The 15,786-nt window shown below is 56.6% G+C and overlaps 3 protein-coding genes and 1 pseudogene across 3 annotated transcripts, besides 1 other annotated feature; all 4 read right to left on the reverse strand.

Moving 5' to 3' along the window:
• Nucleotides 1–2,810: 2,810 nt before the first annotated feature.
• On the reverse strand, nt 2,811–5,159 carry LDBPK_322040 (hypothetical protein, conserved; the record flags this gene model as incomplete). Its single annotated transcript, XM_003863571.1, has 1 exon — nt 2,811–5,159. One exon carries the CDS (start codon nt 5,157–5,159, stop codon nt 2,811–2,813), a length of 2,349 nt encoding a protein of 782 aa, XP_003863619.1.
• Nucleotides 5,160–6,567: 1,408 nt separating this feature from the next.
• On the reverse strand, nt 6,568–7,539 carry LDBPK_322050 (heat shock protein-like protein, putative; the record flags this gene model as incomplete). The annotated part of the gene is made up of 1 exon (XM_003863572.1): nt 6,568–7,539. One exon carries the CDS (start codon nt 7,537–7,539, stop codon nt 6,568–6,570), a length of 972 nt encoding a protein of 323 aa, XP_003863620.1.
• A 4,193-nt stretch (nt 7,540–11,732) lies between these two features.
• On the reverse strand, nt 11,733–11,945 carry LDBPK_322060 (annotated as a pseudogene).
• Nucleotides 11,733–11,945: a sequence feature.
• Nucleotides 11,946–14,586: 2,641 nt separating this feature from the next.
• Nucleotides 14,587–15,420, reverse strand: LDBPK_322070 (1-acyl-sn-glycerol-3-phosphateacyltransferase-l ik eprotein, putative; the record flags this gene model as incomplete). Its single annotated transcript, XM_003863573.1, has 1 exon — nt 14,587–15,420. One exon carries the CDS (start codon nt 15,418–15,420, stop codon nt 14,587–14,589), a length of 834 nt encoding a protein of 277 aa, XP_003863621.1.
• Between the last annotated feature and the right edge of the window lie 366 nt (nt 15,421–15,786).

The raw sequence follows: 15,786 nt of genomic DNA on the forward strand, positions 1-15,786 counted from the left end.
TCGTCAGCAGAGACAGAAGAAGGGCGAAGCGGAAACGAAAAAAAAAAAGAAGCGGAGGAGAAACGCGTACTGAGGAGGCGATGTGGAAGCTTTGGAAACAACAGTGCACTCACAGAAACCCAACAGCAGATGTGTGTGTGCTTGCTGCAAGTATACACGCATTCGTAAAAAAGCGGAGCCAGACCAGCGAAGACGCACGCGGCAATCGCCACGGCCACAGCCGCGGAGCACCGGCCGCGGCCCAACACCTGTCTGGAAAGCGTCGCCCAAAACGGACAAGCAAGAAAGACACCCGAGGAGTCAAGGCTGATAACTCAAGGCGGCGGTCGCACAAACGGCAAGGGCAGCAGAAAGGAACAGGTGGCTAAAACCTGTGCATAATCGGAAGATGGGCTGGGTATGACTTGCGCACACACGCGAAGAATCGCTGCAAAGAAGCCAAGGCAGTAATCAGATGCGTCAACGAAGAGACGGAAGAGAACGTGTATACGATGCTCCGTGATAAGGCCGCTGCATGTGCTGGACACCTCTATTTTCGCTGAGCTTCGTGTAGGAGGGAGCGCATGGCTACCGCTAAGTGGGGAGAGAAGTACGCGGGCGCTTTGCTGGCCTCGCTGCTGGTGGAAGTGGGTGCGAGGGCCTCCATGCCCGTCTGTGTGTTCAGTGACGACGGGGAGGGGGAAGGCAAGAGAGAAGGGCACTGTTGCTTCCGCCCTTCTCGAGCGTTTTTATGTGCATTAGGGAGACACGCCTCCTTGGTGGAGCGGCGTTGCCCGCACTGGCATGGCCGTCTATTCTATGTCTTTTATTTTGCTCGATCCTCCATGCGCACGCTGCCAGCGACTCAAGACGAGCATGAGAAAGAGCGATCCGGACAAGGAAAGTGGTGCCAGTTGGAGGGGTAGTAAAGAGTGGCGTATGTTGGCCTGAATCTGTTCGTGCGCGCGGTGCTTGACGAACAGAGAACGAAAGGAAAGGCTTTGTTTCTCAGTTCCCGTGCTCGTCGACTGCCACTTGCCATCCGTGATCAACGAGAGCGGTGGCAAAGACGCACATAGATACGACACAGACCGGCAACCGAGAAGCCCGACACTTCTCAGCGACACCGGAAACTGTCACCGCCACACCCCAGACTCTGCGCTGTTGCCAAGAGGGGGAGGGGGCAACAACTCGTGAAAGAGGATAGGGCGTGGCGCAGGTCACCGAGCCAATGCTAGTCGCTCACACACATCCCCCTAGCACGACCCAAAACCTGCACCTGCAGGACATCGCAGGTCGTTCCTTGTCGTTGTCGTTGTTGCTTGCTTTGCTTGCTCTGATTTCTGGTTCGCTTCACATACGGAAAGACACACGCACGCACACTTGCACACGAAGATACAGGTGGTTCCCATTCGTTCCCTATTCCTTGCATATTACCCCAGGTAGCAAGTCGCTGCGGCACGGATGTGTTGAGGCGCACCCTGTTTGCCATGCATACCACGGCAGGCAGAAACAGTCAGAGAGCGCCGCAACAGAGAGACAGAGAGGCACTTACATCGTAAAGACGAAGACGCAGAAAGAAAAAGAAAAATTGGGGGAGGGGCAAACAACAAAGAAAGAACAGGGGAGGGGGCATAAACATATGCGCTACAAGAACATAAGGTCAGCGACCATCTTACGCTAAGCATCTTCTGTGCGGGTACTATAGACATCAGGTCAGGTCTCCCGGAATGCGAGAAGCAGGATATATATATATATAGCGGTATCATGGAAAAACGTATATAGATACGTTTGCAGAGATTGAGAGGTAAGATGGTCGGGGGAGGGGGAGGATGCCTACACTTAGAGAGCGCCACAGAAGGTGACAAGCTGTGCAGCATTGCCACCTCGTGAATCATGAGAACCGAAGCACGGAAGCAGCAAAAAAAAAAGAAGTGAGGAAGTTCATGACAGGTTGCAAAGGCGAGAGACGCAGTCGACCGACACTGGATTTCAAGAGACACGATGGGCGCGCATCTTCGCTGGACTTTTACCACTAGTGTCACCTCTTTTTTCGTCCAGCATCAGCCATCCTTCGTCACCACCAATGTCTTCCCCCTCCATCGACTTCTCTGGTCTCGACTCTCCCCTCCTCGTCTCCTCATGCCCACATTCGCTCGTACTCACCGATACACACACACACACAAACACGCGCGTGCGAGAGCCAAAGACCAGAAAAAGAAGCACTTCCGAAAACCTAACCATTAAAAAGAAGTGGAAACACGAAGAAGAGCCAAACGCTTCACGCACTTGCGCAGATAAGGCAGCCTCCCACGCCCCCTCCTCTGCACACGACGCAGCGACTCCACCCACAGCCATCAGAGTCTGAGAACGCGCATCACGAGCATCACCATCCTTTCCACGAAGGAAACACTCCAATGGCAGGACGAAGCCCGCACACACGAAAAAAGGAGCGAGAGAGCAGGTCGAGCAGTGCACGCAGAAACAGACACACACACAATCGTTTAGATGGCGAGGTGAACACGACGGGGAGGGGGGCGAGCAATTGTTCTCCTGAGGGGCGGCGCCATCATCGTGGAGCAGCGAGGCGGACTGGCCACCGGTGTGTCCAGCAGAACGAGGCAACCACAGGTCGCTGAAGAGGAGAGGACCGAACAAATGCCATGCGCGGGGGACGTCCTCCGTCGTGCGTGCCAGATGCCAGGAAGCAGGCTCACAGATGGAAAGGGGCGTAGACCTATGCATTCAGCGGCAAGCATAGAAATGTGACGTGAACACCGACTACTGAAGTCTACGCGGTGATAGACGCCTTGCCCGGCATCCGGCGAACATCAGAAGTTTAACCAGTCTGGACCGTCGTCGCCGTTGTTGTCCGCCGCAGGCGCGGGGGGCGACGCGGCTGCGTACGCCGGGGCATGACCGTCGGCGCCGAAGAGTACATCATCCAGCTCCATGTCCCCATGAGCCGATGCAGCGGCCGCCGGCGCTGCCTGTCCAGCATCGCTACCCAGTTCTTCCTCCGCTATGTCCTCCTCGACGCTGTCGGCAGCGTCGTGCTCGTAAGAGGGTAGCCGCGCCAGATCGGCTTGCGTAGGCGCGACGTCCAATTCGCCGCCATCCTCCCCGGCATCCAACCACGGCGGCGGCTCATCATGTGCCGTTGCTGTCTTGTCAGTACGTTCTTGATGCCATACGTCGGCTTGCGGTACCGCAGGCGCTCCGCTTTCCTCTGAACAGTCGTTTCCTGCCGTAGCAGCGTCATGAGAGCTGCGTTGCGAGTACGTGGCTTCGTTATGGCCGCTCTCAGCCGCAGAATGAGCGTTTAGCCACGCGGTGGCATCGACGTCGTCGTACGCGTTGTTTGAACCTGCCTTTGCTGACTCCCCATCGACCGAGCACGCGCGGGCCAGCTCCTGTACAACAGTCGCTGCTGAGGTGCCCTCCTGCTGCGCCGCCGCAGGGAGTTCGTTTTGAGACGCCTCAGGTTTCGGCGACGCAGCCGCAGACCCCGTGTCCCCAGCCGGACTAGCTGCATCGCCGATCGACGTCCTCCGCGAGGCCGCGACCTGGGAAGGTTCGCCTGCAATGGCCTCCAGTTCGCGACGAATCTCTGAAATGCGCTTCTCAAGATACTCGCGCTCGGCGTCGTCGGGCCGCGTGTAGCACTGATGTCTGTGACAAGCTTGTGGGGGCCCATGGAACTTCCTCGAGTGCGAACCAGATTCGCCGCGGGTCTCCCTGCCCTCTTGCCGCAGCTGCCGCAGTTGCCTCCGAAGCTCGTGGATGCGAGCCTTCTTGGCTTGATTAAGCACGCATAGCTGATTCACATCTGCGTGGCTTCCCCTCTCCACCCACTGACGCCGCTTTTCCAGCTCCCACTTCAGCTCCTCCACCCGCTTCGCTGCGGCATCACGCACGCGCTGCGCACTGTCGGCGTCACGCAGCGCATGCTCGCGTCGACGCTGCGTCAGCGCGTTCTGAGAGCGAACCTCCTCTAGCAGTCGTCGATCGCCAAGGCCACTTTCGAACATTGCGTCGTTCATCAAAAGAAGCTTCTCGTTGCAGCGCACCTCCAGGTGCGCGTCGCGGTGGTCCTCCGTCAGGACGGCAATGTCCTGCTTGGCGATCTCGATATAATCCTTGTACTTGGTGGCCTTCTTGTAGCGACTCACGAGCTCCCTCAGCTCGTCGCGGCGCTTGAGGAGCTCGCGCTGCTCCAACCGCAGTACCTGCAGCGTGCGATGCGCCATAAGCGACACCTGCACAAAACGCGCGGTGGACTCGCGGTGAAGCCGAAATGTGCTGTCGACGGCCGACGTCAGCGTGCTCTTGTGTGACGCACCAGGGCCACCAATGGTGCGATTTCCGTTGAAGGTGCCGCCGCTTTTGCTGCTCTGTGAGAAGCTAGCATGGTAATGCTCGCGACTGCGCTGGAAGAGCTCTTCGCGCATGCTGGCATTCTCCTCCTGCATCGTCAGAAGCTCCTCGGCAGTTTCCGGAACGTCGGGCCGCTGAAGGCGGCAGCGCCCGGTCACCGACGCATTGGTGGAGACATAATCGGGCTGAGAGCCGACTGGGTAACCGGCTTCGCGCGCACACCCGCCGCCAGTGCTCCTCTGGTCGACGGAAAGGCGGCCGCTACGCGAGCGGGATTCGCTCATGCAGCCGTCGGCGAGCCGCTGCTGGCCTTCGTACACACGGTCAGCCGGCAGGACGAAGCTGTCAGCGTCATACGCGGTGTTCTTCTCGGCGAACCTGGCCTCCTCAGAGGTGGCGTCGCCATTTGCCGAGTGGGCAGATGCACTGTCGCTGGAGCGGCGCGGGAGCGGCAATGAAGACGACGATGAGATCGACGACGCAGCGGGCGAAGCGCCTTTGGCGGCACCTTTCAGGTGTGCCGGTGGTTTCCCCAGGCTGTGAAGCACAGAGGAGTTGCGAGAACTGCGTGAGCTCGGTGGGTTGCCTGAACTGGAGGTGGACGTGGTTGCGTTGCTCGGCGTGCCCTCACCGCTGACTGCAAAGTCTCCTGGCGCCGCCCGCTCATTATGCCTTCTGGTCTCTTTCATGTGCGCTGAGCGGTGCGAGGTGCTTGAGCTGTCGCTTTCGAAGTCGTCCTGAAAGGAGTCGCCCGGATAGCACTCGTCGTCGTCGACATCGATTGCCTCGACAGCGGTCGTCATTGTGTCGGAAGGGAAAGCGGAGAGAACTGAACAAACTGGGTTGAGTGTCGACGCTGTTTTATTGCTGCTTTCCGTGGCGGTGTGTGCGTGTGTATATATAGAGAGAGAGATGTCCCACGTAGTCAAGACGAGCTCTTCGAAAACGGGCGCACAACACAAAATAAAATCGGGCAAGAGAGAAGCAAAGGAAACAACGGAAGACGAGCAAAGAACAGACAGATACGTAACTATATACAGATAGATATCTAGGTGTGCGCAACGACCATGTACAAGGATGGAGTGCGGAAGCCGTAGCACAGACAGAGATTACCACCACCACCACAACACACACACACAGTTGAATCGCGACGATTTTGCTGTGGAAGCAGTGGTGGGGAGGGAAGGGTGGGTTATGCCGTATGACGGCGGTATTCGCGGCGGTGAAGGTGGTGCACGAGAGATGAAGAAAAATGACGTAAGCGTATGTAAAGGAGGAGCCAACGCAGGAGGGCGAGGAAATGAACGAAACAGCCGACAGTGCCGTATGCGCACCAGCAAGAGAGAGGGACGCAAATCGAGACAGAGTCGCAGCGCCAGTGCGTGCGCACAAACAGAAAAGGAGGCTCGAGTAGAGTGGAACAAAACCGAAGAAAAGGTCGCTCCAGTCCTGCTGCGACGAATCCTGGGAGGCGCAAGGGCAACGTCTGGACTCATATCGCGCACGTAGGCCGAGGCGCCTTCGTGCGAGAGCAACGAGAGCAAATCGAGAGGTGTAGTGACACGCGCAAACATGGGTGAAGCTCTCCCTCTTCCACTGGCAGCAGCTTTATTCTTTCCTCGTTTCGGCCTTTGCTGAGGTGTCCGCTTGAAAAGGGGGAGGGGAAGAGCTAAGCGTACAAAATTGCGCTACGATACATGCATCTCTGCGAACACCGCGAGATAGGAGAGCGCGTGAGCAGCGCGCAACGGCAGCGCCTGAGAGACTCGGGCACCGATGCGCGCAGAAAGCGAATAGAGGCTCACAAAAGACGCACTGAATCAACACAGATCAAACAACGAAAAGGAAGAAAAACGACGGCAATGCGCCATGTGAGTCATGCACCCACCCATGCGCACAGAGGCACCCTTGCACGGTCTCAATACAACTCTACATGGCCACTCCATGAGCTGGTTATCTTATCACTGAAGCTCGTCTGCGTAGAACCTCCACCAGCCAAAGTACCCGATGCCGTCTCGGAGCTCGAAGATATGCGTACCACAGCCACCACTGCCGCTGCGCAAGTCGACACATTTTCATAGGTAAAACTCACACACATATGTCGATGCGGAGAGCCACCGCGGATGAGAAAGAAGCTCTGATGACGGCGCGCGCGCATCGACTACACTCACAGAAGAAGACGACAGAGCACGAGCAGAGACGCGAACGGCGCTAGTTGGCATCCAAGATACGACCAATCTCTGCCTTCTGCTCCGCTGTCAAGAAGCTTGGGAACTTTGTGGTAAACTCGATGATGAGGTCTCCGCGTGTGGCATCACCGACGCCGCTGCTCGGCAGACCCTCCCCTGTGATGCGCGTGCGGTAGGCAGGGTCGACAATCTCGTCAATCAGGATGGACAGCTCACGGCCCTCCATCGTGCTCACCGTCACGGTAGTGCCGCAGAGCGCGTCGCGGAGAGAGATGTCTGCCTTTGTGACCAAGTCGTCGCCCTCCCGACGAAACCGAGTGTGCGGCATGACGTCCACCACCACGACAACATCGCCACGCGCGTACCCCGGGTAGGTGTTGCCGCGGCCTTCGACAGTGAAATGATCGCCCGTCCTCGCACCCTTCTCTACACGCACCTCGTAAGACTCCTCCGTTGTAGTCACAGCAGCATCGAGTGTTGGCACGCCAGCATGCGTCGCATTCCACGCGGCTCGGCGCATGGCGCCGTAAAATACGTCCTCGAGCGTCACCGGCAGCTTTACTTCGATCGCCGGGCATTTGGGCGGGTTCGGCGGCATGCCGGCGATGACGCTAAAGAAGTTGTGCTGGTTGTTCTTCACCGCATCCACGTTGCCGATCACCTGGAACGGGTTGTCGACGCCGAAGAATCGGGTGAAGACGGCGTTGGGATCAATGAAATCGAGGTCGATACCGCCCGGCACCCCCTGTTGGCCGGTGCCACCGTGGCGGACGCCCTCCTCACCGTAGATGTCATAGATGGCGCGCTTCTTCGGATCAGAGAGCACCGTGTACGCCTGCGCCGCCATCATGAAGTTGCGCTGCAGCGTCTCTTGGTCGGTGCTGTCGGGGTGACACTGCGGGTTGTAGGCGAGCGCGTACCGGCGATAGGCCTTTGCCACATCGTCATCACCCGACTGCCGGTTCAAGCCCAGAAACTGGTAGTAGTCGATCATCTCGCAGCACACGAGGCAGGGCGGCTGAGCGATATGTATAACGGATGCTTCTGTTGTTTGCTGTCGCGCGTGCTTTGCTGCAGTGCTGTGTTGGGTATCGCAGTGCGACCTTCGATGGCCAGCCGGTGTTAGTGCTGACTGATGCGTGCCGCGGCAATGACGTCGCGTCACGACTGCGGCATTAATCGAGTGCAGAGGGGAGAAAGAGGAAGAGGAGGAAGGGGAAGGGTTCGGTAGAGGCGGTAGAGAAAGCGACGACAACAGGCACGTGCAAACAGCATGCTAATGGGGAGCAGCGATAAAACCTTGCAAAAAAGAAAGGAATAACAACTCGAGGTGGGGCATGACGCATGGCGCTCACAGGCAGTCGCCGCGTGCAACGCGGAGATGGGGCCAGCGCAGATAGGCTTGTCCTACATGGCAGTCCAACCGGTACTGAAAGCCGCATTGCTCAGGCGACGATTCATCACTTGTTTGTTTTGCTTCGCAGGGCATCGCATAAGGGCATCATGGGAGGTGCCCAGAGTGTGTTTGTGTGTGCGTGTGTGTGCGCGCGTATGTGCTTTAGCAAACGTTTCCATCCTCGTTACTTTTTGTTTTCGCTCCTTCCTTTCTGGGAATCACCCGTTCATGCGAGGTGCGGCGTGCAACAGATGTCTGACACGTCGACACGAGCAAGAGGGGAAACCCGATATGCTCATCGGCGCATGTTAGCAGGTGTGTATAACCTTGTTCTCTTCACTTGGAGAGCGCCCGTGTTTCCTTGGCCTCCAGGCAGCCAAAGAGCGGCAAAGGGTATTAGCGAAAAAAAAAAGGTGGGAAGCCGTCGAGCCCAGCTGTTGTTCCTGGCTGCCCTTGCTTCCTCCTTGTTTTTTTTTGCGTGCTGCGATCCGTAAACTCATCCGCAGAGAAGAGACGCACCTCGAGCCACCAAATGCGCACGCTGTAACTATTCGCCGTCCGATATGTACGTGCGTGTGTGCCGGGGATATGTCTCGCGTGGAGAAGCGAACACGCACGCAAAACCAAAGAAGCAGCACGAAAACAAAGGAAAGAGAGGGGCACGCGTAAGATGTTCAGGGCGAACCGCCCCCCCCCCCTCCCACACCCCAACAACGGATAAAAAAAAGAGGAAGAAGGACGAGTGGAAAAGGAAGGAGACCCGGCATCCACAACCAGGGCGGGGAGAAGGGGGGACTAAATCGAGAGACAGAGAGGCAGAGAAGGAATTGCAACCAAAAGACACACGCACACACGCATACAAAAGGAAACAAAAACAAAAGGGGAGAAGAAAAACGCCGGTCACGTCGCGCGCCCACGAGGAAGAGTCCAACGGAGAGGATAACAGAGATCGGTAATGGTGAAGAGGTCGAAACAAAAAAAAAAGAAGACTACAGAAGCTGAGCATCAGGCAACAAGAGGAGGGACAATATTCAAGTTTGTCGTGCGCGCGTGCGTAGAGGTGCATCCGCGAAAGGCAGCGCTGGCATACACCAAACTGTTGGCGAGAAATCGAGCAGACACACCTCCGCACGGGCGCGCCTGTGTAGAGGAATCGAAAGAAGACAGCTCACCAACACATGAGAGCAAATACATCGAAAAGAGAAGAGAAACTCACCACAGGAGGCATACGAGATCCACAGAATATATGTACATGAGAAGCGGAAAAAGCGGAACTTCCTGTTGCTCACCTTCCCCCGTCCCGTCGAGGCGATCCCAAACGCGAACGTGAGAGGCAGAGACGGGGCACCTTCTGTTTTCTTGTTGTTTGAAGAAGCGCGAAAATGAAAGCGGGGGCGGCATGTGATGAGCAGATGCATGCAAGCAGCCACGGAAGCGAACGGATACGGAAAGAGGCGCATACGCGGCGTGGGAAAGCGAATCAAGGCGAACAAAACCAAAAAGAAAAACGACATCAAGCGCGAGGGGAAAATGCATAAGTGTGCGAGAGAGAGAGAGCGACGCTAACACACCAATCACCCAGCAATAACAAAGGTTAAACATCTAGTCCCGAACGCAGGGAGAACAGCAAAGGACCGGAAGCGGGTGGCAGAGAAGGAGGTGCAGCTGAGGCGACGGGAGGGGTTCGCGTGAGTGAGTGGGTGAGTGGGGTCGTCTCTTGCCTCTCCTCTGCACGTGTCGGCGTGTACGTGCACTGCCTTCCGCCATCCAACAACAATGAAGATGAAGAGGGGCGAAGAAAAAAAAGAAAAAGCATGAACGTACCAAGACCCTCAAGAAGAGAGAAGTATGTAGCGCATGCGGCGCACACATTCACACGCACACACACAAGCGCACGCACAGTAGACTCTGGCGCACGAACCGCGCATCCCATAACGGCAAGCTAGCAAAGAGACAAGTGTGCGAAAACGAGATTTTGAGAAAAAATAGGAGAGAAGAGCAGTAAACAACAAACGAACACATGCATAAGACAGAAGTGAGACGGCCGCTACTCTGCAGACGAGACACACCTATATACAAGTGTAACGTTGTCACGCCCTTTGGGCAGACCGTTTTTCTCAAAGGCAGCCCACTGCCTTGCCCGCCATGAAGACAGTGGGGTAGAGATGCAAGTGATTGTGAAGGGTGGCGAGGAAGACAGAAAGGCAAGCACGGGGATCTCCCTAGGCGACCTGCGCTCAGCACGCGGCAGAGCAGTCTCTTTTTGTTGTTGTTGTTGTTCGTCTCCCTAATCCCCGGCTATCGCGCCCGCGTGCTTTGCGCGTGTATCGCGGCGTTGTGCAGCGCACAGACAGAGGAGCGCTGCAAAAGCATGCAAAAGAGAAAGAATACGATCAACGGAAATTCAAGAATGAGAAAGGGGGAAAAAAAACACCACACGTACCGGAGCAACCAGACACGCGGAACAAAACAGAGAGACCACTGACGAGTTGAGATGCGGCTGTAGCACCTCTTCATGCTAGCATACCACGAAGCGTCGATGCCTGTCGCACATCACTACGTCCGGTGCGAATGAACCAGCAATGTGCGCGGCGGGTTACTCTACTTCAGCGCCGTTGAGTAGCGCGCCACCAAAAGACTGGCGGGGAGCAGCAGGCTCAGCTGACGCAAATTTTCAGGAAGCAGCCGGGGCTTATCGGCGGACGATGACGTGCTCGCCTATCGGCCGTTCCCTCTCGGTGCCACTGTGCTCGTCTTCTGATCCGCGCCGACGGAGGAGCGACTGGGCGTCGTGCCGCTGGGTCGAAATCTCGAGGCAAAGTTTCTGCGCATCGACGGCGTGGAGGACGCACACGATGATAGACACTGCGGAAGGTCGAGTGACATCATCGAACCTTGATGCGAGACGGAGGGCCGCTGCATATGTGCTGCACCATCTTCGTACTCGGGCGTGTGTATGGGCTTCGTCTCGCGCTTCCGCTGCAGAGGTGTGCACACGCATGAAGCGCGAAGTCTGCTGGAAGCTACGGTGTGTGGCAACTGTGTCTTCGCCGCCGTCAGCTCAGCTTTACCAGCGGCGCTGGCTGGCGCCGGGGTGTTACCGGCAGGCCTTCCGCCGCGAAAACGCAGCAGTGCCACGTAGAGCGCCTCTCACACTGCACAATGTGATTCACAGAGTGGCCGTAGGACGCCATGACGACCTCGGGGCGGTGCAGGAAGCTGACTGCTAGAGACCACAGCGCGGTGATGATGTCGTGCTGCCACTGCTGACTAGTGATCTCCGCGCGGTGGGTCGAGACGAGCCGACGGAACTACTCCAAGTCGTGGAGGGCTTCGTCGTCGTGCATCAGAGCTTGGAGCACCATCACGGCATTGCGCACCAGCTCGTCAGAGGCCGTGACTCCCTTGTCTGCCAGCGAGCAAAGATTCACCATCCGCGCCGCATCCCGCTCTGCGAAACTGACGAAGGCCTCGCCAATGCTGCGCCGGAGAGCATGATCAGCTGCGAGCGCCTTCTTCGGGAAGTCCGTTACGGGACAGCTACTGGCGCGATACTGCAAGGCGCTGCACGCCTTGAGCACGCGGATCGCTTCCGAGACGCCGAGAAGCGGCATCTCTAGTCGCGTGCGAGTCCGCTCGAGCGACACCTGGCTGGAGTGCATCAGCACCGTCTCCTGGTCCGTGGCCCACAGAATCGACAGACGATCAGGATCGGCGTACGGCGAGTCGCCCACTTTACTTTCCGGATCGTGAGACTCCTCATCCTCTTCGGCATCGCCTCCGCAGCCCACCTACGTGAGCTGCGGCTGGCCTGCAGCGTCTGCCTCACTGCACTCAGACGACGACGCGCCATTCACCTCGCCGTACATCGATTGCGGCTCATGCCGCCGTGTAGCGTGGCCCGACTCCTGTTTGGCCTCGCCCTTGTTCAGATGTGCGCACTCGCTGACGTCTGCTTGGTTCTCCGCCGGCATAATGCAGCCCTGCGAGTGGTGTTGCTGCATGATGTCGGCCTGCCCGATGACTGTAATACCTACGATTGGTGGGAACGCGCCTGCGCAGCTTCCTTTTTGTGTGTGTGTGGAACTAGACGATGGCACGACACCTACAGAAATGGGGAATAACGGAACAGCACAAGGAAAAAGAATCCACACAGCCGCATACGCGCAGAGACACGCATATACACAGGGGGACTTACAGGGAACGAATGGACAGAAAAAGAGAAAGGAACCGCACGTTGTCGAGACTGCTGCCCGTGGAGAAAAGAGGATCCCGTTTTTGCTAAAATTCTTAGGAGGACGGTGCGGAGTGTGATGCGACGTCAAGGAAAAGGAGAGAGAGACCGCTACTGCACACAGCAGTGGGTGCGCAGGCGATGGGCAATGGTATATGTATTTGCGTCCTTTAGTGTGCGTCTGTACTGGCTGCGCCTTCTGCGTGTTGCGAGACAATGCGTTGAAGAAAGAGCGACAAGAGAAAATAAAGCGAGCGTGGGTGCGCGTGCGAAGAACAAGCAGTGACGAATCGGTTTAAAGCCAAAGAAGAAAAAAGGAAGGCGAAACGCAGAGGTGCGTGGCAGTGAAGGGCTGACAAGTGAGCAAGGAGGACTGTGGAACGGGGGTGGGGTTGCAGTAGGTCTGCCACGCCCTTCATGACAGAATGCGAAGAGGAGAACAAGAAGGAGTGAGAGAATTTGGCGGACGGCATGGAGTGCATGGAAGAGGGCGGTAAGAACGATAAAAGAAGGAGGAAATTGCTGCAAGGCAAACGGAGCCTCGTGTCGTCGCAAACGTAAGATGGTAGGCTTTCTGCTGGCGGAACACAGCAAGAGTGATTACCTCACCCCCCCCACCCACCACTGCCGCCACGTATGTGTTCGGGCAAGCTCCTCCCCCCCCCAATGCCATGCGAGCTCGCTGTGTGGGATTCTCCCATTCTCTTCTTCTCTGAAACCGGCGTGACAAGAAGTAATAAACCACGATCTCTGAACACATCGAAGAGGTCAAACCCTCTCTCACCCACACGGGTTCTAATCAGAAAAGGAGGGAGATGTACAGCAGAACTTCGTCTACACACACAAAATTTACGTTCTGCAGCGCTTTCCACCTCGGGTGCAGCTCCTTGAAAATATTTGTTCGCTTACCCTATACATCCATTATCTGCCACCGTGCATGAGTCGAGCTCCACACTAGACCTTTTCATGCCAAAGGCACCGCATCGCCTGGTGCGAAGCAGCGTGAGACACACGTGCTACAGCAATGCGCCGACTCAGCCATCTGAGCATGGCCTCTGCCTCAAACTCTACCCACCACGGCCGCCTCGCAGGCCGCTCCCCATCATGCCAAGCCGCCACCCCTGGTGCGCCCACCGGGGTTACAATCAGCCTCCCCGCAACACTAGACAGTGAGAGGGTCGGAAGTGACCTACGCTCGAGTCATGCTGACGCTCTGCCCGTCATATAGACGGCACAAGCGTGTTTAGCATCGCACCGCCCTCCAACGCAGCGCCATCCGCGACCTAGCCGCCGACATCAGCAGCGATGCATCACTCTGGCCTTCCCATGCTTCAGGTTCTCGACCCTATCATGGCCAGAAGCAGTTTGACATTTCATAGAAATTGGAGGGGGCGGGGAGTCGCCTGGCTTCCCCGCAGAGTCCGTACTGTACCCTGGCTACTACTCTTAGATGTCGCCCGCCACCAAGGCTCGACATAAAGAAGTGATAGAAGCACGCGTTGTCCGCCATTTTCCGACTAGCAGCGCACCAACGACAACGCAAGAGAAGCGCCTAAGGTGCGAGCGAGCGTTCCGTATCGAAGAGCTGCAGAGGCTACTCCTGTTTTCTGCTTTTCGTTTATGTTGCAGCTGCTGCACTGCAGCAGCTGAAATACGTGTCATTACACAAAGTACTCATGCGCGCAAGGCGCACGGCTTCGCGGTGAGAAAAACATAAAGAAAAAGATGATGGAGAAAGTCACCGCAAAATAACGACACGTGGATGGATTCTTACAAAAAAAGCGCTAATGATGGATGAAAAATGAAGAAGGAGCTTGCTGAAACACACAGGCACACACGCACACGCGCCTGCGACGACATCATACCCACACTCATAAAAAAAACATATCGCCTTTCTTTTTGAAACACTTCTTTTTTCCTTTTTCGTTTTCACGTGCCCTCAGACGATCCCTCTCCCAGCACATACGAAGGTCAGCTCAAGAGCGATGCACCACAGCAAGAGCAGCACGTATAGTGCCACATGCTCGCGAATGCCCCCTAGAGGCCTGGAGGGAGATGGATCTACAAACCGCAGCATACGTATAAGAGGAGGCTACTACTGAGTGTAGCAGTAACCACGAGAAACGGCGCCATCAACTCCTGCGATTATCAGCTCCAACGGAGACGCACGGAAAGCATACATGCACAAGCGTATGCGTTCACCCACGTTCTTATCTACCGCATTCCAGTGTGTGTGTGGTGTGCCATCGTGTGGCACGATTGCCCCGTCCCGATGCTTAACGGTAGAAACAACACAAAAGATAAAAAATAATATTAATCGATGCCAACCATTATAGTCTATCTGTGGGCTCATTGACGTGTACTCACGGAGCCTTCCCATTCAAATAAAACTGCGCAGAGGGAGGCTTCGCCTAAGCCTTCGCCTGCCGCGCATGTAGCTCGATGCGGTCCGGATGCTTCTCGCGCAGCTCTGTGATGACATTCCACACGTGCTGCGACAGCTCCTCGGCCGATTTAAAACTTCTGGCGTCGATTGGATCCCCAAAGGAAAAGTACGCGTCCGCGGCGTCCATCAGCGCCGACCCGCGCGGCCATAGCTTTTCCGTCCCGCTCACTGCCAGTGGCACGATTGTGGCTCCCTCGTCGACAGCGAGAGAGAAGAATCCCAGGCGGAACGGGTTCAGCGGGCCGTCGGGGTTCATGTTTCGAATACCCTCCGGGAAGACACAGAGCATGCGGCCACGGCGCAGACGCCTTCGCGCGTTTTCCATCATCGGGCCAACCGTGCCTTTCACCGTCGCAAAGCTTGTCTTCTTGTCACGGAAGTGCACGGGTAGGTCGCCGGCGTTGTACAGCGCCCACCCACCAAACGGTACACGGAACAATCCAGCCTTCGCGATCCACGTGCCATCGCGGGGCATTAAGGAGCGGATGGCCACAAATGGGTCGGCACCGCTGAGGTGGTTCAGCATGAGGATCACCTTCTTGCTCTTCACCTCCGGGAACTTGTTGAGGACATGAATGGACCAGAACGGGTTCAGCAGATCCATACCAACAAAGCTGACCTTGCGCAAAATGTGGCCGCAGATATCCTGGCGGAACTCAGACGTCGTGAAGGGAAAGGAGACCACGATGAAGATGACCTGTGCGACCCAGATGATAACCCACTGCAGCACCAGGGACAGGATGAGGTACAACGTGCACAATAACCGGAGAAACTGGTTAGGGTGTCTCCGTTCTGCCATGGTGCCGTGCAGTTCTGATCGGTCTGGGAGGCGAAGTCTGTGCGCCAGGACAAAAACGATAAATAAAAGTAGGCGCGCTGAACAGCAAGCCAAAGCCAAATTGTTATCAAACACGGCACCCTATTCCTGGGGAAGAGGGAGATGAACAGACGATGGTCAGATGATAGCAGAGGGGCGGGGGCAACACACCGACTGTGTGACGTCTTCGTCTCTCACTCTACTCCTTGGTTGTCTTTCTTTTTCTTTTTCGATTCGACGGGTTCGCAAGCGTGCTACTCTTCTCTACACAAAAGATCAAGAAGTCTCAGGGTAGGGGCAGAGGTGGCGATGGCGGTGGTAGTGGAGGTGGTGTGCGGACGCGAGCAT

This window comes from Leishmania donovani, chromosome 32 (genome assembly GCF_000227135.1).
Source record: "Leishmania donovani BPK282A1 complete genome, chromosome 32".
Lineage (NCBI taxonomy): Eukaryota > Euglenozoa > Kinetoplastea > Trypanosomatida > Trypanosomatidae > Leishmania > Leishmania donovani.